This window comes from Spermophilus citellus, assembly GCF_964194105.1.
Source record: "Spermophilus citellus genome assembly, chromosome: 3".
Taxonomy (NCBI): domain Eukaryota; kingdom Metazoa; phylum Chordata; class Mammalia; order Rodentia; family Sciuridae; genus Spermophilus; species Spermophilus citellus.
In genome coordinates this window covers 178,201,638-178,229,307 of record NC_138184.1, presented here as the reverse complement: position 1 = coordinate 178,229,307, position 27,670 = coordinate 178,201,638, and the positions used below count along the sequence as shown (strand labels likewise).

The window sequence follows — 27,670 nt, the reverse complement described above, 5'->3', positions numbered from 1 at the left end:
TTTAGTTCTCGGCGGACACAACATCTTTGTTGGTATGTGGTGCTGAGGATCGAACCCGGGTCTTACGCATGCCAGGCGAGCGCGCTACCGCTTGAGCCACATCCCCAGCCCCGATAATTGACTATTTTTTAAATTTAATTTTAAAAGGTACTTTAGCTGGGTGTAGTGGCACACATCCCTGTAATCCAAGCGACTTGGGAGACTGAGGCAAGGAGGATTGGGAGTTCAAAGCCAGCCTTAGCAAAAGCGAGGCCCTAAGCAATTCAGTGAAACCCTGTCTCTAAATAAAATACAAAATAGGACTGGGGATGTGGCTCAGTGGCCAAGTGTCCCTGGGTTTAATCCCTGGTACACCTTCTCAAAATTAAAAAAAAAGGAAATATAAATTTTGTGTCTTGCGGCAGAAATAAACTTACCTTCTAGCTGTGGTTTAAACCGTTAGCTTCACTAATGACTAGCTGTGTAACCTCAGGTGAGTAATTTTACCAGCTTCACCTGTAAAATGGAACTAATAGGGCTCTTCTCATAGAGTTGTTGCAAATTTGATGGGAGAATGCACGTACGGTACCTAGTGCTCTGTCTGGCACTTTATGTTTGGTAACTATCAGATGGATGTCAGTCATCCAGTGTTTTCATACAGTCCCCAAGATTGATGGGGAAGAAAATGGAACTGATTTGGGCAAAATAAGAGGCATAACAGATTGGGGTTAGTAACAACAGTTAGATAGGGAAGAAAGAGCTCCCAGCGACCAATCTAAGTTTCCTGGCATGGCCTTAGAGGAGGTCTCATGGCCAAAAGGGAGAGGGGCAAGTAGTCCAGGCTTGGGGCTTCAGACTCAGTGTTCGATTCTGGGTAAAGCTTTGGGCTGATAATTAGAGACAAATAGTTTTGTACTGGAAAGAGGAACTTTTTAGAGAGTGGTTGAGTTGGACTGGGCAGACAGGTAATCCCAGCTGCTCGGGAGGCTGAGGCAGGAGGATTGCTAGTTCAAAGCCAGCCTCAGCAAAAGCAAGGTGCTAAGCAACTCAGTGAGACACTCTCTCTAAAATAAAATACAAAATAGGGCTGAGGATGTGATTCAGTGGTTGAGTGTCCCTGAGTTCAATCCCTAGTACCAAAAAAAAAAAAAAAAAAAAAAAAAAATAGAATGGGTGGGTTGAAAAAACCAGATGTGATATTTTTAGATCGGTTTCTTTAAAAATAACTTTCCTAGGAAGATGGTACAAGTGACAGATGTCTTGACAGAGCAGAGGAATAAAATGGATAAGAAAAAAGGCAGGTAAACTGATGAAGTACTGGCAGGAATACTGGACAAGCAACCTGGACTCGGTGTACAAAGTTAAGGCGACTTGCCTAGAGACTAAGGGCAGCTGGAAGTGTGTAATAGAGAAAGAAATGAGCTTCAGAGTTTTTGTTTCCAGTCTCTGGAATACACTAATGCGATCTTAGTGAACTTTTCAACCTTATGAATTGTGTTCCGGAAGAGGGGACATTCATTGTCTTATACTGCTTAATACCAGGAACATTTTTATTTTTGGCAACAACCCAAAACCGAATCATTGTGCCAAGTGAAATTTATCTGCTTACCCATTAGGAGACTGTCCCAGGTCTTAATGAGAAAAGTAGTGCATTATATTCCTCCCTGTGTGTATTGTAAGGTAGGAAGGAGGCTAGTACCTGGGTCCTGGAATCCCGCTGAGATCTATTATTCTGTGTGCAGTAATTACCTGTGTTATTGCTCTTGGCAGGTGAGCCCTTTCACAGCCCAGAGGCCAGGAGGCTGCCTCTATTACTTAAAAGCTGAGTTATCTTATTAAACTCCTCTCTGGTGAGAGCTTTAGAATCTCCTGAGACCTCCTGTGGGCTCTCTGCAGGGCACTGGCTCTGCTCATAAGGCTGCCCTGCCCTTGTATTAGTCATCATCATCCTGGCTCTGGAGGAATAACTTTCCATTGTCTCCCAGGCAGTGAAGGACTGCTAGCCTGGACTGCTTGGTTTCCACTTGATTCTTAGGCAGTCCCTTATCAGTGTTCTTAATGAAAGTACCTCTCTTAAGAAACTGAAAGGCAGTGCAAACAGATAATAGACTCAGGTTATCTGAGAAAGTGGTCGGTGGCATAACACTAAACATAGTAATGATGTCCCAGGAGTTGGAGCCATCCATAAACTTTTGTTTAAAATTTCTAAGCTTTATATGTTCAAGAACTTAATTAACTTTTATACATTTGAGGAAATCTCCAAAAAAAGGGAATCACAGAGCTGGTTTTTAGTAACAGAGTAAATAGAATATTGTGGACATTCTAATAAAAATGGGTGCACAAGCCCCATGCGGTGGTGCACATTTGTAATCCCAGTGGTTTGGGAGGCTGAGGCAGGAGGATCGTGAGTTCAAAGCCAGCCTCAGCAAAAGCAAGGTGCTAAGCAACTCAGTGAGATCTTGTCTCTAAATAAAATACAAAAAAGGGCTGGGGATGTGGCTCAGTGGTTGAGTGCTCCTGGGTTCAATCCCTGGTATCACCGCCCCCCGCCCTCCCCCCCCCAAAAAAAAAAATAGATGCACTGTCTTTTTTTCTTTTCTTTTAAATTTTTATGTGGTGCTGAGGATTGAACCTAGTGCCTCACACATGTGAGGCAACTGTTCTACCACTGAGCTACCACCCCAGCCTGAATGCACAGACTTTTATGGGCAGTACTTGCACTGCAGGTGATCATAAGCAGGTTCTAAATGGTGGTCACATAGCCTTCTGTTTAATTTCTTGAGGAAGTGTGCACTTTTTAACGTCTCAAGAAAGTATGCAGATGTACGACATATGATGGAGAATGGCCTGGGCTTAGAGAGCCCCATCCCAGTGGGGAAGGAATGAGCAGTTCTCTTTCTAATTACCAGCTGCATTAGATGACTAGGGACTTCAGCTTTTATTCCTTTATTATAGTCTCTCTAGGATTTTAAGTGTAAGAAGAATCTTGAGATGGTATGTTAATGCAGCAATAAAAGACTCTGAAATGTTTATGGTCGATTTGTGATTTGTACTTTATTTTGACATCTAAAATTGACTATCAGCATTTCAAATAGGAAGTTTCCAAACACTCTTGGAAAGAAAATGGAAAAATTAATGCTTTTCATGGAACTTAGAAGTTGACTAACTCAGGTTCTATTATTGATCCTGCTATAAACCAAAGTAAATATTAGACGTTCTTTATAGATGATTCACTATGAATAATATTGAGTATTATGCTCAGTATTTAGTGCCTCTATTGCTGTACTAGAATTTTGAGAAAAAAATGCACATGACTTTATAGAAACAAACCTGAGGAACGGTAAATGCAATCATTTTTCATTTCTTTTGATAATTAAGATCTCTGTGGGTTTTTTTTTTTTTTTTTTTTTTTTTTTTTTGGTACTGGAGATTGAACCCAGGGAAGTTTAACCATTGAGCCACATCCCCACATTTTTATATAATTTTTAAAGACAGGATCTTGCTGAGTTGCTTAAGGTCTCACTAAGTTACTGAGGCTGGCTTTGAACTCCTCTTGCCTCAGCCTCCTCTCCCTGAGATTACAGGTGTGCACCATTGTACCTGGCACATCTGGTATGTTTTCATTTAGCTGTATCTGGTATAATGGTCCCCTGTTTCCTTTTTAATCATTTGATTATGATTTGATGTTTTATACAGTGTATTTTGCCCAGGATGCAATGATGAGAATACTGTGAGGAGGAGAAAGAAGACATGGCAGCAGCTAGTAGGACATAGCTGGTTTCTCCCTGTTACTGTGGAGAGGCATGATAGATTTTGAGCCTATCAGACTGTTCTGGTGAAATAGTGGCCTAAGCTTATTTGCACATTTTCTGCTGAGCACCTTCCTCCACATCACATTGTATTCTTAGCCCATCAACTTCCATTTCTCTGAACTGCATGTCCAGAGGTAGAAGGAAGCAATATTACCACCTCATTGATATCAGTTTCAGTATTTAGATATGTTTTTGTGACCATGGTTTTTTGATATAGGCTTGGGAAGTAAATCTACTGAGAGATTCTTCTTTATTAATCAAGAATGAATATAAGAATCATGGGGAATATAATCCGAGAAAAGAGAATAGCATTTGCTCAATCACCAAGTATCCTTTGGGAGATATGAGAAGGGACTGAGGAAAGTAGGAAGACAATTGAATATTGAACAGTTAATTAGGAGATTCTCCAAATTGGCCAGGGATATAGATTTGAGTGGTTTCTGTTGAGAATAAAGTAGGCTTGACAGCTCACAGGAAATAACCAATTGAGTGGTTAGAAATGAGTTAGACAAGACAATTTTTGGAGGAGGTAACAAGGGAAATTTGACATCTCATAATAAGAGAACCGATGAGGGAAGAGGCTATAGAGAATGTTGCCAGAAATAACATGAACTTCCTAGGGGAGAATGAAGTGATGCTAAAGAAAGTTGGAGTTGTATTAGGCAGAGAGAGAAGGTTGAACAAGGTAACCTGGAAATGAAGGATCCAAATGAGGAGCAGTTGCCAAAGACATTCTTGGCCTGCCCTTCATGCTGTGGGAGCAGAGGGCCTTGGAGAACAGTTGGGCTACCTGTTATCATTTGGCAGAGAAATAAGAAAAGCAGCTGTGAATGTAGCCCATGTTCTTAGGGACTTGGCTCATGGTTAGTTTGCACAAAGTCCTCTAAGCTGTGAACTGCCTAAGAACAAGGTCCATATCTTAATTGATTTTTGTCCTCTTGCTCCAGAATCTAACACTGTAATTGAGACACAGTAGGACCATTCACTTATTTTTTTTTAAATATTTATTTTTTAGTTGTAGTTGGACACAATACCTTCATTTTATTTATTTATTTTTATGTGGTGCTGAGGATCGAACCCAGGGCTTCGCACATGCTAGGTGAGCACTCTACCTCTGAGCCATAACCCCAGCCCACCATTCACTTATTAAAAAAGAAAATACTTGGTTTCTAGTCCTGTTCTGGGCCTGCCATGGTGAATAAGAGAGACATAGTCCTTTACCCTTATAGAGCTTCCAGCCAAGAGAAGCCTGATGCAAAACAGGCTTATACCATGATTTCATATTGTGATGGGTTCTGTGGGGGAGAAGTGTAGAGTACCAGAGAATATATACAGCAGGGCAAGTTCACCTGGTCTGTGGATTTGGAAAGACTCTTTACCAAAACAAAGTTTAAACTGAATTTTCTGGAGAACATAGGTTTCTGAGCCAGGTAGTTGGGTAGTAGAGGCAGGGAATTAATGGAGCATACTTCTCAAACTTTATGTGCATGCAAGTCACCTGGGGAACTTTTTAAAATGCAGGTTCTAAGTTACTTGGTCTGGATGGAGTGTGAAGTCTGCATTTCTAACAAACTATCAGGTGATTGCTGGTCTGTAATTTACTTCAGAGGCTTTCTGTTATGCCTTTCAAATTTTGTTTCTGTTGAAAGATGATGGGGTTCAACTCATGTCTGTGGCCATGGTGACTGCAATGATATAAATTAACTGTTCCATGCTTTGAAATTGTACTTGCTTAGCAGTAGAGGTGCTTTCTGATCCCTCCACATGAAAATATTTCTATACTGCCCTTGTACTTTGATCTGGACAGCCTATGGTGTGGAAAAGGCCAAAGGCTCAAAGATGGGCAGAGAGGAAATCTTAGGAGAAAAGAAAAGAAAAATCCAGTTATTGTGTAATCGAGAGAATTTCTCTTGGTATTTCTCAAAACATCTTTTTCTTTTGTTTCTAAATTAGAGCAGAGGACTCTGCCATTGTTCTTGATAATCTGATTCCTTCCTGATTGTAAAGAAAGTGACTCTCAGGGGTTAAAAGATTGCAGCCAAGATTGCAGATCTTCACTTAAACCCACACATTGAATGTTGTTCTTACCTCTTACAAAAACTTCTCAATAATTGTAATTCTAAACTTGCTCACTTTCTCAAAAACTGGAGACATTAAGGGTGTTCATTTTTTTTTTTTTTTTTTGTACTGGGGATTGAACTCAGGGGTTCTTTACCACTGTGCTATATTCCCAGTCCCTTTTTACTTTAAGATAGGAGATACTTAGGGACTTGCTAAGTTTAGCCTAGAATTTGCAATCCTCTTGCCTCAACCTCCTGAGTTGCTGGGATTACAGTCATGCACTGGCTAAGGGTTTCTGATATTTAAATATAAAACCTAATTATTTCCCCCCCACTTTCTTTTCTTTTATGGTACTGGGGGTGCTTTACCACCAAGCTACATCCTAGCCTTTTTTATTTTTCATGATGACCTCCAACATGTGATCCTCCTGCCTCAACCTCACAGGTAGCTGGGATTATAGGCATGTACCACCATACCTGGCTATAAAACCTAATTCTACCACATTTCTATAATTTATATGTGATTAAAAAAATACCCACCAGATAACTGGCATAGGAAGGAATTGGCATCTCCCTTAAAACCTAAAAGTATTTTTGGAGGTGTTAGTCTTGAATAGTGCACTTGGAGAAGGTTTGAATTCTGTGAAAGTTTCTGACATTTCATTTGGAAGAAAATGAAGTAATGAAAGGATTACAGTGAAATATGTGAGTCATGCAACAGAGCTGTGGTATGCATTCTATGTCTTAGAAGTTGTGTTTGTGTGGAGAAGGAGGGAAAGGGTAGGGAAATGGACAGTTACAGAATCACCAATGAGATCTAGTTCTAGTGATGTGTTTTATCATTGAGGCTCTAAAATAGCCTGTAGTATGTTTAACACCTAAAAAGTTGTTTTTAAAAAATATTTTTTAGATTTTGAAATGTTTTCAAATATTGATAACATTTGGGTGAATGGTGCGGATAACTCCTTTGCCCCAGTTGGTTTATCATCCTCTCTGTGTTTGTTACATACAGTCATTATTCACAATATTTAATGTTCTATTAAGTTGCAAACACTGAATTAGTGAATATTGAACCATTGCTGCCAGGGGCAATACAGGATTAGGACCCTTTGGACGTCTGGTGACATTTTCACCAACCAATTAATACATAACCTTGTTCTCTGAGTGCTCCTATTTAAAGCCATCTTATTTAATGTATAATGTTGACATCTTAACATTGAACTTTCAGTCAATAGCACTATAATTTGTGCCTAAATGAAGCTTTTACATATCTAACACATGCATTTTTTTCTTGTAAGGTGTATCATAACAGCTTTTTTTGCACTTAGTAATATTAGACAGCATGTCAGGATTACACTTGAGGGCCATTTTCTTTCTTTTATTTTTTATTTTTTTGAGGGCCATTTTAAACAATGAAAGTAACAAAAAGCTCCAAGATGCAAAAAAACATGTAACTAAATAGACCATGAAAGGAACACTTGCTTATTGTGTTAGAGCTGAAACAAGAAAGGAGAGCATTGCTTTGTTGTCTGCTGGGACAGGACACCTGACAACTCATATTTTTGCTACTCTGCATGTGCCTGCCTTTGAATGACAGTAAATGTGCTGAGACTGTTGATATAGAAGTTACAAATAAATTATATTGAGGAGGCAAATTTGCAAATATAAACTCTTTACTGTAATTTTTCCAGACTTATTTGAGAGTAATATTCAGATATGATAACCCATTACCTTTTAATATTTCTAAGTTTTTGTTGTTGTTGTTCTGGGGGTTGAACCAGAAACACATTACCACTGAACTACATCCCTAGCCCTTTTTATTTTGAGACAGGGTCTTACTAAATTGCTGAGAGTCTCACTAAGTTGCTGAGGCTGGCCTTCAACTTGTGATCCTCCTGCCTCAGCCTCCCAGCTTGCTGGGATTACAGATGTGTGCCACTGTTCCTGCCTCTAAGAGTTGTCTTAAAAACAAGGATACAGGGCTGGGATTTAGCTCAGTGGTACAGCACTTACCTAGTACATGTGAGTCACTGGGTTCGATACTCAGTACCACATAAAAATAAGTAAATAAAATAAAGGTATTATGTCCATCTACAACTAAAAAAATATTAAAACAACAACAACAAGAAGGAAACACTTCCAGATGACCACAGTGTAACTATAAAGATCAGAAATTAATATGGATAGAATACTGTCCTCCAACCTACATTCTTAACAGTGCCCTGTGTAGGATCACTTGGATTGGACCCTGGTGATCCACCTGCTACTTGTCATGTCTCTTGTTTCCTTCAGTTAGCAGTGGTTCCTCATTTTTACATTGTTGATATTTTCTAAGACCAGTTCATAGAATGTCCCTAAGCATTGGTTTGCCTTGCTTTCTCGTGATTAAAGTTATGCATTTTGCCAGGAAATTCATAAATTATGCTGTGTTTTCTTTAGTGAATTGTATTCTCTGAGGCACATTGCATTGATACTCCCATTACTACTGATACAGATAATGTAATTACTTGTTTAAGATGGTATCAGGCAGGTTTCTTCAATGTAAGTTTAGCCTACAAGTATTTTATATAATTAGTAATAAATATTTTTACATTAATTATTTGATAATTAACACATACTTAATACTTAATTAACATGTAATTAACTAACATGTAATTAGTACTTTGTGAAAACGTGTGTGTGTGTGTGTGTGTGTGTGTATAAATGATTTTTTTTTTTTTGCGGGAGTATTGAGGAGTGAATCCAGGGTGCTTTACCACTGAACTACATCCCTAATCCCCACTTAACCTATTTTTTGAGACAGGGACTCACTGAATTGGTGACACTTAAGGTTCTCCTGCCTCTGCCTCTCCAGTTGCTGAGATTATAGGCATGTACCTCTGTGCTTGACTGTAAGAAGATATTTTGAGATTATGCAAATGTTTGGTCTTTATCAAATACTTATCCAATTTTAGCACCGTTGATGATTCTTGCCTGAGTTGTTAATGTGAATACTACCAAATAATGATTTTCTAATTGTATTGTTGATTCTACATCCATTAGTTGTTGTTTTACTATAATGTAGAATTTTCTCTTACACATTTATTCATTCAATAGATTATAATCCATAATTATTATTTTTATTTTCAAGTTGTCCCAATTTTGGCCAGTGAGAGTTCTTTTAAGCTGGCTTCTTTATCATTTTGATATGTCCTCATCATTATTTTTAAATTTTTTATAATACTTTATTAAGATATAATTTATGTTCATGTGGTTCATTCATGTAAATAGTATAATTCTGTTTTTAAATATATTTAGAATTGTGCAACCATCATCCTAATTAGTCACATCTTCGTTGCTTCCAAAAGCTGTCACTCCTCATTTTTCCAGACACTTCTAGCCTTTGCAACCACTGGTTTGCATTCTACCAGTGAAGATTTGCCTGTTTTTAATTGAAGATTGTCATTGTGCAAAAGACTAAAGAATGACCAGTTAGATTTTTACTTGTTCTAAGTCTTCTTTCAATCCTCTTTGATCTTTAAATTTAACTGTGCTTTATTTCTATAGAAGTGCTTATTCTATCATGTAACAGAAAAAAAGACATAGGTACATTATTATAATCATTTTAAAGATTTTCATATTCTAATAATATGTTATCTTAATATCTACTGTAGAATGTAGGATTAAGTTAATTATTTTTTAAATGTATTTATTTTAATTGGGTATATATGACAGCAGAATGCATTTTGATTCATTGTACACAATTGCAGCACAGCTTTACATCTCTGAGGTTGTACACGATGTAGCATCGCACCATATGTGTAGTCATATATGCGCCTAGGGTAATGATGTCTATAGGGTAATGATGTCTATTTCATTCCACCATCTTTTGCCCTCATTTTTTTTTTTTGGTGTCCTCATTATTCTTTAAGCACATTTTTTACTTTTGACACAGCATAATATGCTTTTTTGACTCAAACCTGGAATTTGCTATTTCTTTAAGGAGCTTTTGTTCTTTTCAGCAGAGTTTTTAGGACAAGATCTGTCCATCAGTGTTTTTCCCCCTCAGTACTGGGGATTGAACCAGGGTTGCTTTACCATTGAGCTATATCTTCAGCCCTTTCTGTTTTTTATTTTGAGACAATGTTTTGCTAAAGTTGCCCAGATGACCTTGAACTGGCCATCTTCCTGCCTAAGTTGCAGGGATTACAGGTATGCACCATTGCATCTGGCTGAGCATCAGGTTTTTAAGCCCTCTTAGTGGATGGAGCTAGGAAATACATGGGTGTATAGACACACATCCACATGTCTGTATTTTTAAAAATATTTTTTAGTTATAAGTGGATGCAATATTTTTATTTTATTTTTTAATGTGGTGCTGAGGATCGAATCCAGTGCCTCATGCATGGTAGGTGAGCACTCTACCTCTGAGCCAGAACCCCAGCCTGCACATGTCTGTATTTTAATGTTTACCTTTATTTCCAACCCAACAGGATTTTATTCCCTAGCCTTTCTATATTTGTTACTCCCCTTTCTAACCAGGGAGAAACCTGACTTTTATCTTCTTCAGTGTCTAATTTGCTTAGTTCCCCTGTAGGTGGCCAATTTCCTGCTCGCACTAGTTGAATCCTCAGCTTTTATTGGCCTGCTGGCAGGTGCTGGTTGACTTGTCAGCACCTCAGTGCCCTACCAGACCCTGCTGATCAAGAGGAGGAAGGGCTTAGGGCTATTTTAAAAGTTTTTTTTTTCCCTCCTTTTTTTGCATTGCTAGAGATCAAATCCAGGGCCTTATGCATACTAAGCTTGTGGTCTCCCACTGAGTTATACCCCCAGCTAGGGCTTTTTTTTGACCAATTGGTAGTGAAAGGTGAACAAAGGCTGCCTAGCTGGGCACAGTGGTGCAATGCTTGGGAGGCTGAGTTAGGAGGATTGCAGGTTTGAGGACAGCCTTGGCAACTTAGTGAAACCCTCTCTCAAACTAAAAAAGAAATAAAAGTAGATAGATAGATAAATAAAACTGGGTGCAGTGGTACACCTGTAATATTACCATGGGTTTTAGTTTGATGCCGTAGTCTTTCTTTACACTTAAATTGCCTTTTTTTTTCTTTAATCATGGATAAAGGATGAAGATCCTGGATCACTGTGGTAATTTTCCTGTACCTTTAAAAGTCTGAGTATCTGACCCTGACCAATTGGTAGAGGGGTCAAAGTTTTCTGGCAGTGATATTCTTTTGTATCTTCTGGAGTCAGTATACTGGCTTTTCTTTTGGTAAGGTAACACATGACTTGCCCATTTTAAGAAATTTTCTCCTGACAACTGGAGTATATTTCTCTGAAGTAGCACTTCACATATGCATGCTACATATGATTAGTTGTTCCTGAGTTTTTCTCTCCTATTTCTAAGTAAATATGCCTTGATCTCCTGGGTCCTTGGCAACAGCAGAGCTCAGCATGAGGTTGTAAAAACCTGGCTCTGCAGAGGACCATTGTCCTAGAGGCAGTGCTGATACTGGTTTCTAGGAGATGGGGTCAGTTCCTACATGGAGAGGCTCTCTTTGTGCAGGGACTGAGCTAGAGGTCTTGTGGTGGTCTTTTATGTAACTCATCAGTATTGGCTTATGGTTCTCATCATATATTTGGGTTTATAAGTCTTTGGGGTTTATTAGAATGTGCAATAAGGAAACCTGTGTTCTATCTTGGAGCCATATTCTTCCTGTGCTGTGGTTTCCCCATCTGTAAAATGAGAATAAAGATTTCTGCCCTGCTTCCTCAGAACATTTTGAGGATGGAGAGGCATGGAGAGTTGGAAAGGAAACGAGTGACCAACATCCCCTTACCATTTATTGAATTACCTACTGGACTTCAGATAGTAGTATATCAGTCCATTTTCTATTGCTGATAACATAATACCACAGATTGGGAAAATTAAAAAGAAGTTTATTTTGGCTATGGTTCTGGACCAAGGTTGGGGGGCCATGTCTTTTTCTGGCCTTCTTGCCTGGCAAGATCCAGAGATGATGGCACAGAGCATCAAGCAACCATAACTAGGGAGGGCTGTGTGCTTTTGTGTGCATGCATTTGTGCTTTTGTCTTTCCCTCTATAAAGTCACCAGTATTCAGTCATGGGTTTCTACCAGATGATCTTATCTGCTTCCCCTCCCCATCCCCTCTCTCGTCCCACCCCCCCACCAGGGCCCTCCTGTAAGCACCCTAGTTGGGCTATGTTTCTGTGCTCTGTAGATTTTACCTTTTGGGTGGGGGGGAGGGGGCTCTGAACTCAGGGCCTCGTGCATGCTAAGTGTGTGTTCTACCACCGAACTATATCACCAGCCCCTCATCTGCTTTATACCTCACAGTGAGGATTAAATTTCCCCATTAGTTTTCAGAGGAGACAATCCATATTCAAACTCTAGTGGTCAGACAGCCCATTTAATAATATAAACAGCCCAGAGAAGACAGTAGATACATTCTCATTTATAGAAGAGGGACTATCACACATTCAGGGTAGTGTTCCCTTGAGTTTGTAAGACTGTCTAAGTCTTCCAGAACTCATCATTATTGTTCCACTTGGTCACACTGTCTGAGCTGTGTTTGCCAAGACATTTTGTCAAGTGTGAAGTTCAGTACAGTACAAACCTAAGAGGCGATACGTAATAATATAACTTTTGAGGAAAGATATTCTGACAGGCATTTAGGTCTGCTTTCCTAGAGAGTAGATATCTTAACTGATAAATCATGGGACTAGATTATAGGATGCCTAAATAATTCTGACTGGATTTAGTGGTGGGAGAATTTCCATGATTTTGATGCTTACTTTTTCACCTCCAGAGGAAATGGCCATCTTCTGAGGTACATATTCTTCTAGTCTTTGCTTCACATCACACTTTGAGCTATTTCCCCCCATTTTATCCTTTCTTCCTTCCATCTGTACTGGGGATTGAACCTAGGGCCTTGGGCATGCTGGGCAAGAGCTCTGCCCCTGAGCTATATCCAAGCCCTTGAGCTATTTCTTACAGTAACTGTTATTGTGTCTTTGGACCTGGTTTTAAGCCAAGTACTTTATCCTCTTGTTTAGATTTCATAATGATTTTGTTGTTGTTGTTATACTGGGGATTGAATTCAGGGTTGCTTTCCACTAAGCTGCATGCCCAGATCCTCCTTTCTTTAAAAATTTTAATTTTGGGACAGGGACTTGCTAAGTTGTGATCCTTCTGCCTTAGCCGCTTGAGTTGCTGGGGTCACAATGGGCACCACTGCGCCTGGCAGGTTTTATAACAATTCTTATGGATATTCTTATATATTTACTTCAAAATAATGAAACTGAGCCAATTAAGTAACTTTCTGAGGTCACTGCTGATATTGGTTTGACTCTGAAACTAACTTATTACTATATAATGCTGTTCCTCCTCTGATTATAAAAATGAGCAGTTTGAATAACTTGCAGTTATCCAGAACTTATTTTTTTCTGGGCATTTGCTATTTAGATTACTGAAAAACTAAAAACTAGTTTTACTCCCTTGTCGTAATGCTTCATATCAGGGGATGGCAAAATTATTCTGTAAAGGGCCAGGTAGTAAACATTTTAGGCTTTATAAGCAGTGTGGTCACTGTCCACCACTGCTCAACTACTTTCTAGTGTGAAAGTAGCTGTAGACGATATGCAAATGAATGAACTTGGCATGTTCCAATAAAACTTTATTTATGGACACGCAAATTTGAATTTCATGTTCTTTGCACATTACGTAATATTCTTTTTTTTTTTTTAAAGAGAGAGTGATAGAGGGAGAGAGAGAGAGAATTTTTAATATTTATTTTTTAGTTCTCGGCGGACACAACATTGTTGTTTGTATGTGGTGCTGAGGATCGAACCCGGGCTGCACGCATGCCAGGCGAGCGCACTACCACTTGAGCCACATCCCCAGCCCCACTTTTGATTTCCCCCCACCCCCACCCTTCAGCCATTTAAAAATTAGCTTTTTGACTATACAGAAACTGGTGACAGGCTAACTTTGGCAAATAGGCCATAGTTTACCAGTCCAACCTTTTACCATTGTGAGATTTTTTTCCTTGTGTTCTGTGTGCTCTTTTGTAATATTATACTCTTAAGTCTTTGCCTGCCTTGCGTGTGGTAGTATTTAGTAAATGTTAGTTTGATTTGGATCAACCAGCTCATGGAAGCTTTACTTGCTTTGTGATTTTTGTCTCTGACACCTGCTCTGCTGGCACATGTAAGTGGAGATTTTTAATTGGTAAGAAGATTTAACCGGTAGGTAATGTCAGTTACTGTTTTAACAGAGAAATTAGCTTCCAAATGCTTGTTTCTACATGTGGCATAGTTGGAACATCACGTTAGGAGACTTCAGTTCTAAGCCTTGCTCTACCATCAGATACCTGCCTTGTTATTTTAGGCAAAAGTCAATTCATCTGTCTTGCTTTCAGATATAAAATGAAAGGGCCCAGATTAACTGCTCTGTTTATTGGACCTGTCTCAGTAGATCATGCTCCTGAGATTTAAACTCCCTTATTTTACAAACTGAAGCCCATTTATGACACAGCTGGTTTGGAGGCAGTTGTATCCTGAGCCAGTGGAACAGCAGTTCCATGAGATGTCCTGGGCTTCCAGTTCATTGGCTTTGAATGTGGGGCCCTCTAATTTAGGTTTGCCTCTTGCTCTTGCAAGAAAATGAAAGAAAGAAAGGAAAAAATGAAAAAGAAGCTGGCTATGTTGGCAAATGTTCTGGGAAAGACTTCCCAGACCAAACAGCTTATGTTCTTTGGGGACTGCCTACTTTGTCTAAGTGACATTTTAATTTTCAAGAGATGATTCTTCCTCTGGAGACAATAACTCTGGCTGTAAGGATGCCTTTTCCTGATATACTTTCTGAAAAACTTCCAATTTAGTTTCTTGATTGTTACTTTTGTGTTTATTTAGATTTTTTTTTGAGATATTTTTGCTTTGTTAAAGTCTATCTACTAGGCCAAACCTTGCCTCCCCTTTCTACAGCAGCTCCTTTCCCATCCCCTGATGGGATTTTAGGTGTAGAAAATACATTGTCAGAGTAGAGTCCTTGGCCTCCTACTCTGCCATTTGACCTAGACATGCAGTCTTTTTTTTGGGGGGGGAGGGCACTAGGGATTGAACTCAGGGGCACTCGGCCACTGAGCCACATCTCCAGCCCTATTTTGTATTTTTTTTTTTTAAATTTTTTTGTAGTTTAGATGGATAGAATGCCTTTATTTTATTTGTTGATTTTTATGTGGTGCTGAGGATTGAACCCAGTGCCTCATGCATGCTAGGCAAGTGCTCTGCTGCTGAGCCCCAGCCCCAGCCCTGTATTTTTTTTTTTTAATATTTATTTTTTAGTTTTAGGTGGACACAATATCTCTATTTTACATTTAGGTGGTGCTGAGGATCAAACCCAGTGCCCCATGTATCGTAGGCGAGCTTTCTACTACTTAGCCACAATCCTAGCCCCGCTATTTTGTATTTTATTGAGAGACAGGGTCTCACTGAGTTGCTTAGTGTCTCACCATTGTTGAGGCTGACTTTGAACTCGCAATCCTCCTGCCTCAGCCTCCCCAGCTGCTGGAATTACAGGTGTGTGCCACCGTGCCTGGCTGTCTGTGCAGTCTTTGGGTGTTGTAATTAAAAATTTCCCCATGGCTCTGTGGACATTCTAGCACAGAGACACCTCTGGTTCTCCTTTCTGTGTGACATAGAATACTTGTCATATTGTTTCTGAGAAAAAGCCCATATTGTTTCTGGCCATTTTCATCCTTTTAAGAGCTTAGTAGATTTACCAAAGTTCTCTCCTTCTTGTGACTTCCTGCTTTGTTATTCCTAGAGGACTTTAAGGTTCTCTATAGCCTTTTCTATGATGAGTCACCATGCCTGACTTGGTTCTGTCAGTGCCTTAAATTTTTCTTTTTCATTAGCATTGTTTAAATCTAATCTACCTATAAGAATATGTAGATCAAACTGGGCCTTTTTTGGGGGGTGGGTGGGTACCAAGTGTGCTTAACCACTGAACTACATCCCAGCCCCTTTTGTTTTTTTGTTTTGAGACAGGTTCTTGCTCAGTTGCTTAGAGTCAGTAAATTGCTGAGACTGGTCTCACACTTGTGATTCTCCTGTCTCAAGTTCCCAAATTGCTGAGATTATTATAGGCATGTACCACCATGCCTGGTTTTATTAACATTTTTTGAAATATAATTCACATAATAAACTTGACCCCCTTGAAGTATATATTTCAGTGGTTTTTATTACATTCATACAGTGATCACCACTGCCTAATTCCAAAATATAATTTTTTTTTTTTTTTTTGTACCAGGAATTGAATGCAGGAGTACTTAACCACTGAGCCACATCTCTGGTCCTTTTATTTTAAACTTTGATTTGGGTTCTTGCTAAGTTGCTTAGGGCCTTGCTAAATTGCTGAGGTTACCTTTTAACTTGTGATCCTCCTGCCTGATCCTCCCTAACACTCAGATTACAAGCATGCCACCCTGCCCAGCTCTAGAATATAATTCATCACTCCAGAAGATACCCTGTTACCTATCACTCATCACTTTCTGCTCTTTCTCTCTCCATAGTCCCTGAGAACCACTAATCTATTTTTAGTCTATATTGATTTGCTTATTCTGGACATTGTGTATAAATGAAATCATTCAACATGTGGCCTTTTGTGTCTGCCTTGTTTGACAGCATAAGTTTTTCAAGGTTCATCCATATTGTGAAATCATGCAGAACTTAATTTCTTTTTACTGCTGAGTAATATTCTTGTTATGGATATTATATATTTTGTTTATTCATTCATCAGCTGATGAACATTTGAGTTGTTTTCCCCCCTTTGGGGCTATTATGAATAATGTGGCAATGAACATTTGTGTACCAGTTTTTGTGTGAACATGTGTTTTCATTTCTCTTGGGTTTATACCTATGAGTAGAATTCCTGAGTCATAAGGTAATTTTAACTTTTGAGGAACAATAAGACTTTTCCAAAGCAGGAGCACCACCAGCAACCTACAATGGTTACGGTTCCTCCATATTCTTGGCGACACTTCTTATTCTCTGACTTTGTTTTTTGGAGATGGGATCTCCCTATGTGGACCAGGCTCATCTTGCACTCCTGGACTGAAGTGATCCTTCTGCCTTAGTTTCCCAAGTAGCTGGGACTACAGGCATGTACCACTGAGTCTGGCTCTCTATCTTATTGATTATAGCCATCCCATGAGCTGTGAAGTGTTTTTGATTTGCATTTCCCTGATGATTTATGATGTTGAGCATCTCTTCATGTACTTATTGGTTATTTGTATAAATCTGTATTCAAATGTTTATTCAAATGTCCTGCCCCATTTTTAGTTGGGTTATTTTTTTTACTGTTCTGATTTTTCAGTCTGGATATTAGATAGTTATCAAACATGCTTTGCGAGTATTATTTTTTTAGTTTCTTAATAAATGTTCATTAAAGCACATGCTTTTGATTTTAATGAAGTCCAGTTTGTCCTTTTAAAATCATTTTGGTTGCTTGTATTTTTTGTGTCAGATTTAAGAAATTAGCACTTAATGCATGGTCATACAATTTACATTTTTTTTAAATTCTAAAACTTTTATGGTTTAACTCTGAACCTTCTTTAGTTACCTTTTGCATGTAGCATAAGGTAGAGATCAAACTTTACTCTTTGGCTTATGGATATCTGGTTATCTTGACACCTTTTCGGTTGAAAGGACCGCTCTTCCCATTGAATTTTCTTAGCCCTTTGTTAAATCAGTTGACCATAAATGTATGGATTTGTTTGGGGCCTTTTATTGAGCCCTCATTCTTTATCTTGGTTCTTTATATTGGCAGGTGTTGCTGTTGCCATTTTCCCGTTTTATCTGAACAGGTAGAATGCAGGGGTAATAAGATGATCCTCAGGTGAAGAAGATATTTCTCTTGGACTGGAAAAAAATGCTGACTGCATTAATGTACTTAAGAATTTCTGTACAGTCGCTTTCTTTGCTGTAGATTTTTGTGGAAGATTTCTGTCTACTCTTGCCAGTGGCTGGGAATTAAAGAGTTAAGCACACCAGATCATTTATCAGAATCTAGTGAAGATTTAATATGGTGTTCTTGTTGCTGGGCAACATTTTAGTGGCTGCCCAGATAGTGTTTCACTGTAGGTAATCTCCCAGTAAACCTGTAAGTGGGTTTGAACAGTTTGAGCCCCCATTTTCTTTCTCAGCTGCCTTGTTTCAGCCTTTGTAGCCACCTGACTCCTGCCCTGAATCCAGGTGCTCTGAATCACACACATCTCTCTGCAGCCTTTATTGGCAGAGCTGAGAATTATCTAATCCATAACCTCAATCAAACTGGACTCATTGTGACAGCTGGTTTCACAAACCTCCTGCTGCATCAGGTAGTCCTAAGATTGGTTTTCTAGAATATGTCATTTTATTAATATAATTGGATAAAGCAGTAACCATATGACTTGTTTTCTATGCCCTATAAATTAGCAATTAAGGATAATTACTGCATCCATGAAAGTTTGCAACATGAATCAGTCAGTGCAGCTTCAGTGATCAATTACCCATGACAGTCTCCCTTCAATTATAACATGATTCCTCTGAAATTAAAATTCTCATGAATGACATTTTACTTATTATGCTGTTTGTGTCCCCACTAGAATATTGGCTCCCCCAAAGCAGAAATGTTTTTGTTTCAGTGAAGTATGATGCTTAACTAGAACAATGACCCACACATAGTTAGACATTAAATAAATATTTAAAAGAAAAATAAGATAAATAACTATAATTAACTAAATGAATAAACCAATCAGTGAATAAACTTATGAAAATAATCAACTTAGGCCAAACGTAGCGGAGCATACTTGTAATCCCCTCAGGAGGCTGAGGTGGGAGGATCGTAAGTTCAAAGCCAGCCTCAGCAACTTAACGAGACCCTGTCTCTAAATAAAATATAAAAAGGGCTGGGATATGGCTCAGTGGTTAGGCATTTGTAATTTACTCCCAAATCAACTTATATGGCAGGTCTCTCAGAAGGGAAAAAATGTGTTGATGCCACATGAAATGTAAATTATCTGCTATGTAGATCTTGATCTTTTCCATATTTTACTTAGTCGTTTAAAGTATTTCCCCCCTAAAGTTATTTTTCTTTGGTTTTATTTGGTTGAAAATCTTATGTAAAGGGAAGCCGTTAAAATGTTTTTTTACTGAAGAACTTGAATAGGTGGTTGACAAGCAAGGCATTTGGAGGAGGTTTAACAGTGCTTGGAAAATGAAATGGGGAGAACTAAGTGTGTTTTGAACAATTTCCGTTTCTGTAAATGGTAGGAGGGAAACCATTTTTCCTAACAATCTTTTCCTACCATTCCTCCAAGGTCACTGGCAAATGATGGGAAGACAGTTCAGAGGCAGATGTACACATCAGTCCTTACCTGGGAGGAATAGAAGTAGCAGTCTCTGCCATTATGAATCTATTCTTGTTGCTTAGAAGGTTGAATCGGTGGCTGCTGCTCAAATTAGCATACTCAATAGAATACAATACACAGAGCAGCCTAAAAAGTAAAAAACCAAGTCTTTCTAATATTAATTCAAGCATATTTGGCGCAATAATGCAAAGTTCTGACAGCATTTGGGAAGAGTATTTTTGCAAAATTATTGTGAGCTAGTTATTTGCCAAAGACCTTCATGGGGCTGAGATAATACATAGTAGTCCCATTGCCCCTGGGGACCTAGATTACTAGGCAGAGGCATTAGAGGCAATACCTTTCTAATGTTTAGGGATGAAAGGGGATTCTTCTCCTGAGTTACTCTGTTCTTGAGCTTTTCAGTGGTCATTGTCAGACTTTGGTTTCCTGAGCTGGGTCAGTACTTATTTAGCAGTATGCTACAGTGCGTTTTCTTGTAAGTGGATATTAGCTTTTCCAACTGTGCTTCATCAAGTGACATGTTAGGTCTCCTGGGAGTACTTTATTTTTGTGAAAACTTGAACTAAAATTGTGGAGTAGGTAATGGAGACAGATCATCTGGTTTGTGTGGTATGAGTAGCGTGGCTCTCCTAGGCCTCCTTTGGTATACGTGCATGAAATATTTAAAGTGCATGTATACTACAGTGTGCTCTTTTTGTTATGTATTTTACTGATGTCATTTGTGATGAATAATTGACTGTAAATGAGTTCAGATTCAAACTCTTTTCCTTTTTTTCTTGATCTGTCTCATTCAGGAACTCCAGGTATCCTCTGCTCTAGTCTACCTCTTCTTTCTTGGCTTGGATTGAGAGCTGTCTTTCTAGAATCTCATTTCCCAGAGACGATGCCTAGGGCTGTTAGCAAGGTTGTTTGGTTGGCAATTTTAGAGTTTTATTGCTGATAACACTTGATCAGAAATAATAATAAGAGCATGTTTTGTAACTGGATTAGTAAGACTGTTTGTGTGTACTGTGTTGTGTGAGTATAACTAGAGAGGAGTGATTTAGGTCAAGGTCTGTCTGCTCAAATCATTGGAGATATTAAGACATTAATCAGAGCACCAGTTTTTAAAAATTGGAATATGCTTATTTGTTTGATAAAGTTCCCATAAAACAGGAGTAGAGTGGGTAAATGAGTTGTGGTATGTTCAGAAAATGAAATACTATACAGCCATGAAAATGAAAAACTAGTGTTTCACATCAACATGGATGAGTTCTACTAAACACAAAAGAAGCAAAATAAACAAGTTATTGGTAGGTACGTGCAGTAAACTCACTTAGTAGAGAGTTCATAAATAGAAAATATAAAGCCATATTGCCAAGTATATGTATATATAGATGAACTGCACAGAACTGTACAAAGAAGCAAGGGAGGAATTATCATAAGGAGTATGGTGGTGTCAGGCGAAGGGGACGTGAGTAGAGAAGAGCACAGAGGGAATCCAAGGTTCTGACAGTGTTCTAGTTCTTAATATGGGAGAAGAGCACAGAGGGAATCCAAGGTTCTGACAGTGTTCTAGTTCTTAATATGGGTAGTGACTACTGTGTTAGTCAGTTTTTATCACTGTGATCCAAATAGTTGACATAAGCAAATTAGGGGTGGAAAGGTTTCTTTTGGCTCATGATTTCTGGGGTTTCCATCCACGCTCAGCTGGCTTCATTGCTTTGGGCAATGTAGATGAGGCAGTACATCATGGAGGAAGTGCTAGAACAGAGCTGCTCAGTTCATGGCAGCTGAGAAGAAGAAGAGAGGGCAGAGGGGGAGAAGGGGTGGAGGAGGGAAAGCCTGGGGAGAAAACACCCTCCCAGGGTATACCCTATGACCTACTTTGTCCAGCTAGGTCCCACTTCCCATTAGTTCATTCAGCTGTCAGTTGGTTAATCCATCCAATGTATTGATTCACCTATGCGATCAGAGCCCTCATTATCCATTATCATTATCATTGCCTGAAAACCCTACCTTTGAACTTGCTGCCCTGGGGACCACGCTTTCAATACGAGACTTTGGGGGTCATTCCAGATCTAAACCACAACATTTATTCAGTTACTTATTTTTCTTTTATTTATACATGTATGTTGAAATGCACTTCTAAATTTATGTTTTTCAATTTATAGCATTACTTAAGGTGGAAAGGTGAGGGAGAAATCTTAGCTAGAGTGGCTTCTGCTCTGTTAGCTTTTCCCACTGTGACCAGAATACCTGTCAAGACCAACTTAGGGGAGGGGAAATTTGTTTTGGCTCAAGATTCTAGAGGGTTAGACCATGGTTGTAAGATAGCATATCACTGTGGTAGAATATGGTGGAGGTCCACTGCTTCACTAGTGGCCACCAGAAAACACAAAGAGGGTAAAGGGCCACAGGGAAGATGGACCCTTCCAGGACACCTCCAGTGACCCACCTCCTTCAGCTATATCCTACCTCTAGTTATCACCTGGTTAGTGCATTCAAACTGGGATGGACTGATTAGGTCAGAGCTCTGATATTCTAATCGTTTCACTAGGGCTTTTAGGTGACCTTCATATCCAATCCATAATACCTTCAGACTCTTCTTTTTTGATTCATCTTTCTTCACAAGGATCATTCCTCTCTGGCCTCATCTGCATTTAGTGATCTAAATGCCTTTTTCTCAGTTGCAAGTGGGTTCTGTGCCTGGCACCCTTGGTCAGAGATCAAAGGAGCTGCTACATGTGGGAGACTTAACGTTCTTTTAGAGTCTACTGTTCTAATCATCCAGGAACTGGCTTTCCAGATTACGTGACAGATTTCTCTCTCTCTTGACCTTGGGCACCCTCAGTTCCTCACTTAGATGGTGTGTAGGGGCTTTTTTGGCTTCCCCTTTTCTTAAGTTCATGTTTGCCTCAATCCTAGCATGGAAAGTGTGAATAGAGATATTAACTTCTTAATAATTGAAAAGAACATAAGTGGTGGTGGTTGCTGGGATGAAATTACAAAGGTCATTAATTTCCATATCTCACATACTTTTTCATCCCAGTCTATTTGTTTTATGGCTTTTCTATTGGTTGTTTAATTCCTGTTGTATTTTTGGGACCATCATTTTGGAATCTGGCCCAGGGCTTTATGCAGTTTTTTTCTCTTATAAAGTTAAAAGCAATTCTCTTTATTCACCAAATATTTGAGGGCCTCTGTGGTACTGTTAAGGTGTTCGGGATTAGTGCCTTAGTGAACAACCTACATTATGTTGATGTCACATCTAGAACACTAATTTTTCTCTTTTTGTCTCTCCTTAGGTCCTCTCAGGGTGTGCCATCATTGTTCGAGGGCAGCCTCGTGGTGGGCCTCCTCCTGAGAGGCAGATCAACCTTAGCAACATTCGCGCTGGCAATCTTGCCCGGCGGGCAGCTGCCACACAACCAGATGCAAAAGACACCCCTGATGAGGTAGGTGCCTCCTAAGGCTGTGGACGTGGGTAATAGCTCAATCTCACCCTTGACTGTTGTGATTCTTTTTTGTTTTGGTATCAGGAATTGAATTCAGGTATTGCTTAACCACTGAGCTATATCCCCAACCCTTTTTATCTTCTATTTTGAGTCAAGGCCTTGCTAAGTAAATTGCTTAGGGCCTTTCTAAGTTGCTGAGGCTGGGTTTGAACTTCGATCCTCCAGCTTCAGCCTCTTGAGCTGATATGCACCATTGCACCTGGTAACTGTTATGATTTTGATGTGCTTTCTTTCCTGTGTATTTTGAGTATTTTGGAATTATGGGACTGATGGCTCTGGGTACATCCCTGTGGCTGCATCTTGTAGTTTCACATTCACTGCCTTAGCAGCAATCAAGGGTCTCGGGGATTTTCTTGAACCTTTTGGTTGATTGGTATTTTCCCTTGCTACTCTGGGAATAAATTGAGAACATCTTCTAGGTAGTCTCAGCCTTTTGAAGTCATCATCAGTTATGACAGCTGTGAAAAGCTAGTACTTTCCCCCCATAGACCATTGATGTTATTAGTGTCTTCTTTCAAAGATTTTTAATATCTATATAGCATTGTTTTCATAAATAGTATCCTATGATACATGCTGGGTCCCTATTATGGATTCTTAATCTGAAATCCATGTATCCCTAAAGGTATCTGCGAGTCCCATGGAGTTGTTTGTAAATTTTTGTGTGAACGCGGACTTTTAAATTTTTTTTTAGATTTTATTTACTTATTTTACTTGTTGATGGACCTTTATTTTTTATTTATATGCAGTGCTGAGAATCGAACCCAGTGCCTCACATATTCGAGGCAAGCTCTCTACCACTGAGCCACAACCCAGCGCTGGACTTTTTTTTTTCAGTATTTTTTTGTTGTAGATGGACATAGTATCTTTATTTATTTTTATGTGATGCTGAGGATTGAACCCAGTGCCTCTCACGTTAGAGGTAGGCGCTCTACCACTGCAGCCCCAGCCCTGAAGATGGACTTTTTAAGGGATGAAATTATCTGTTTCTCAGCAACTCACCATTGTGTTAAGGTGACTTGAGAAACTGCTGAGCTTTTGTCCCCTATCTCTACCATGCCTCTAGCACTCCCCTTCTCCCACCTCTGATGCCTGGCTTCCAGGGCTGCTTTGTGGACTCCTTTCCTCTCTAGGCAGCTGCCTTGAGTCCCAGTTCTGCACAATTTAGTTTTCTTGGCTTCTGTACTTTGAAACATTGGTGTGTTTGACTCTTCTTTAGTAGTGCTTTGGGTATAGAAATAAAATTTCTAGAAAATAATTATTTGTCCTTTGCCCCAATTTGATGTTACACAAATTAGTACCTTTGCTCTCCAGGGTCGTGAAGAAGGAAAAGCTAGAGCTCATGAGGATCTTTTATTTAGGGAAAAGATTTTAGTTTTTTTTTCAACTATAACTAAGGGCATTTTGTTTAAATTAAGAATATAGTGAAGGGATGGGAATATAGCCCAGTGGTGGAACTCTTGTCTACCATGTGTGAGGCTGGGGGTTCAATCCCCAGTACTGCAAAAAAAAAAAAAAAAAAAAAAAAAGATATAAAGGAATGTTACAGATAATAGAAGTGGAGAAAAATAATCATTTTGTCAAATGAACCAGTTAGAATCTTGGAATATTAACTAAATAGATTAAGATAAGGTCTTTTTCATTGGTCCTCCATCAGTAACCACAGGTGTTGGGAATATATAGTGTATACCTCAGGATTGTTCAACATGGATTAAACGAGAAAATGTGACAGGCTTTGTGCATTATAGCATCATAAAGTACTTAGTAAATGGTAGTGTGTGGCAATCACTGCTGCTGTGTTACACCAAGTACTAAAGATTAAGTCTCTTTCAATAGTTTTCAGATTTTGGGTGCTAACCAAATGAGCAAACCAACATTTTAAATAGTACTCTTCCTTTCAGTTGCATGTTATATAACAACTCAACTGCTTCTGAGAGGTGAAGAGTGTTGACCTTTCTTGGAGCTGATCAAGTTCATTTCTCCAGAAGAAAGAAGCAGTGTAGCCTCTAAGAAAGAGGGTTGTGTTTTAATTTCCCATTTTGTGGGTGAGAATCTGGGGCAGAGAAGCTCAAGGCCAGTTGGGACTTGTTCTAAAGTATAACTGTATGCCATGTAACAGAACAATAGAATCTGACCAGAACTATCCTAGCTGAAAGAATACCCTCTGATCTTACCTGGCATTCCATTTAGTCCCATGTATTATACAGTCTAGTGCTTTTGTCTCTTCCAGAGCACCTCAGTCTCATCAAGTTTCTTCCAGTTACTCTTCAACGATCCCTGGCAGATGAAGTATTTGTAGATTCAGTGAGCCCACAGTCATTATTTCTCCCTCCTAACACCTAGTCTGTCCTCACTCTGCTGTGACCTGCTGTGCCCTTGAAGCTGCCCTGAGTCAGTACCAGGAATGCCCCAACCAGATTTCCCTTGTTCTTGTTTCACCTCCTCTCCCCCAATATCCAGGCCTTTTATCAAGACCTAGAAATTCTGCCTCCTTAAAATCTTTTCTTATCCATTTTTGACATTTTATTGCTGTTGTTACTGCTCTTTGTTCAGCTTTGATAGTGTGCTTGGAATGTTGAAATGAAGTCCCTTGGCCTCATTCTTCCTTTTAATCCTTTCTCCATAGGTACCCAGATATTCTTTTGAAACATAATTTCATTTATTGCCTTGCTCATTGTTATTCCCAGACACTTCAGTGGTTCCTCACTGACAAGCCTACGTGTCTTAGCCTGGTACACAGAGCATTTGTGATTTAACTTTCAGTCTCTTTGGGAATGTTAAGGCCCAACCATGATGCAGCACTAAGGTCTCCTCCTAGGACACAGGAGTGTACCTCTTCTGTCCTTGGCTCATGCTACTCCCTCCATCAGGAGTCCTTTCCCCATTTGTGTGGCCCAGGACACTTCCTCGAATCCCATCTTAGTGCTGGCAGAGCCTCCTCAACATTTCTTTCTAGGTCTGTGCTTTTCTCTACTAAATCATAAGCTGTCCAAAAGAAGGGGCCTTTTCTCTCATCTCTGGGTTCTTGTGTCTAGTCAGCACCCGACACAAAGCAGGTATACAGTGAGTAAATGTTTAAGAGGATAATGAGGAAAAGAACCCAAACATTTCTCTTTGGGAGCAGGAGGGTTATTCATCATGGCACCACCCTTCCAGGCTTCCATTGTTTTGGAGCTGTTGGTTCTTTTCACATTCAAGAAATATCAAAGAGGGCTGGGGATGTGGCTCAAGCGGTAGCGCTTGCCTGGCATGCGTGTGGCCCGGATTCGATCCTCAGCACCATATACAAAAAACAAAGATGTTGTGTCCGCTGAAAACTAAAAAATAAATATTAAAATTCTCTCTCTCTCTCTCTCTCTCTCAAAAAAAAATCTATTAAAAAAAAAGAAATATCAAAGACATTATTGTTCTTTTTCTTGCCTTTGTATCACTGCCCCAAATCATTCACTTGATTATTTTTTGCCTTCCTTCTGTTATCTTCTTTCACTGGTACTCAGCTTTCTCCTAAGTCCTGTGGCAATGAAAGCAACCCTACTGTATGTCCCAGCCGACACTGCCCCTGTCCCAGGCTAATCCCCAGCGTTGCCTAGCTACTCCAGGCAGCCTAGATACAGCATTGATGGGCACTGTGGGATTTATATATTTATTTCTCACAGATTAATTGAGCTCCTGCAGTGTAAAGCTATATGTTGGTTTCATGAGAAATACAGCAGTGAATGTGACAGTTATATTCACTTGAGTTTGAGGATTAGGATGGTGAGGGAGAGATGGGAGAGCAAGATATCCATGTGATACAATGGGGTCATTAGAAGAGAAGAAGGAACAAGAGTCTTAGAACAACTGGGGCATAGTGGTTCAGTCCTGTAGTCTCAGCTACTTGGGAGGCTGAGGCAGGAGAATTCCAAGTTAGAGGCCAGTTTTGGCAACTTAGACCCTGTCTCAAAATAAAAAATAAACAAGCTGAAGGTGTAGATTAGTGGTACAGTGCCCTGGGCTTATTTTCTAGTATGGGGCTGCGATGGAAGTATAAAATGCTAGACCATGGTTTTAAGATTTTACATTGTTCTGGGGTTTGATCTTGTCCCAGTAATTTTAGGAGTATGACTGAAAAAGATTGGAATCAGAAAGTTGCATTTCACTTCAGGTGTCACAGGTTTGCTTGCGTCTGAGCATGGAGAATAAGCTGCCAGATTCAGAGTACCTGCATTGGGCATTCTAAAGGGAGGAGGAGGAGGTAGTTGTGAATCTTCACTTAAAGGCTACTTGTTTCTTAGATGGAGCTCTGGGACATCATATGAATAGACCAGTTATTCTTCCTATTAGGCCATTTTGGCTCCTGATAATGCTTTTAGGGAGGTTCTCTGCCTTTTAGAGTTGTTGTAGGAGATTCTTTTGAGACAGAAAGCCTTCCTGACTGTCCTGTGTTTACATGTGGAGGCACTGGCCTTAATTCTATAAGGATTCTTTGTTTTGTTTTGTGGTGTTGATTGATCATGTTACTGGGGATTAAAATAGAGTGTCATGTGTGCTAGGCAAGAGCTGTACCACAGAGCTTCATCCTCAGCCTTCATGGATTCTCTCTTATCCTGTTCTCTTGCCCTTGTGAGCACCCATTGTCAGTTTCTTTCCTGCATAGCTCTGAGCCTCTTCTCGTCTTAGCCGATATCTTTTCTGGTTACAGAATTCACCTATCTCTTCATAGAAAATGACTTGAGGGCTGCTTTAGGGAAGGAAGATTGTAGAAATTAGGCAGTTTTTTTCCTACAGTGTTAGGTGTGTGTCCATTTCAAAATCTCCAGTGTGGCTTTCTCTTATTGCCCAGTGACTGACCAACTCTAAAACATGAGGGCCTCAGTGAAAGGTTTTCTTTCAGCAAGCCTTGAAAGCTTTTAGAGAGCTTCTGCCTGGTGGGTAG

The 27,670-nt window shown here is 39.5% G+C and overlaps 1 protein-coding gene across 1 annotated transcript in view; it reads left to right on the top strand.

Annotated features, from left to right (window-relative positions):
* Positions 1–27,670, top strand: part of SND1 (staphylococcal nuclease and tudor domain containing 1) — a 413,715-nt gene that overhangs the window by 11,538 nt on the left and 374,507 nt on the right. Inside the window, exon 2 of the mRNA XM_081283716.1 lies at positions 22,549–22,698. Coding sequence (XP_081139842.1) covers positions 22,549–22,698 — 150 coding nt within the window. The remainder of the gene's footprint in view (positions 1–22,548; positions 22,699–27,670) is intronic.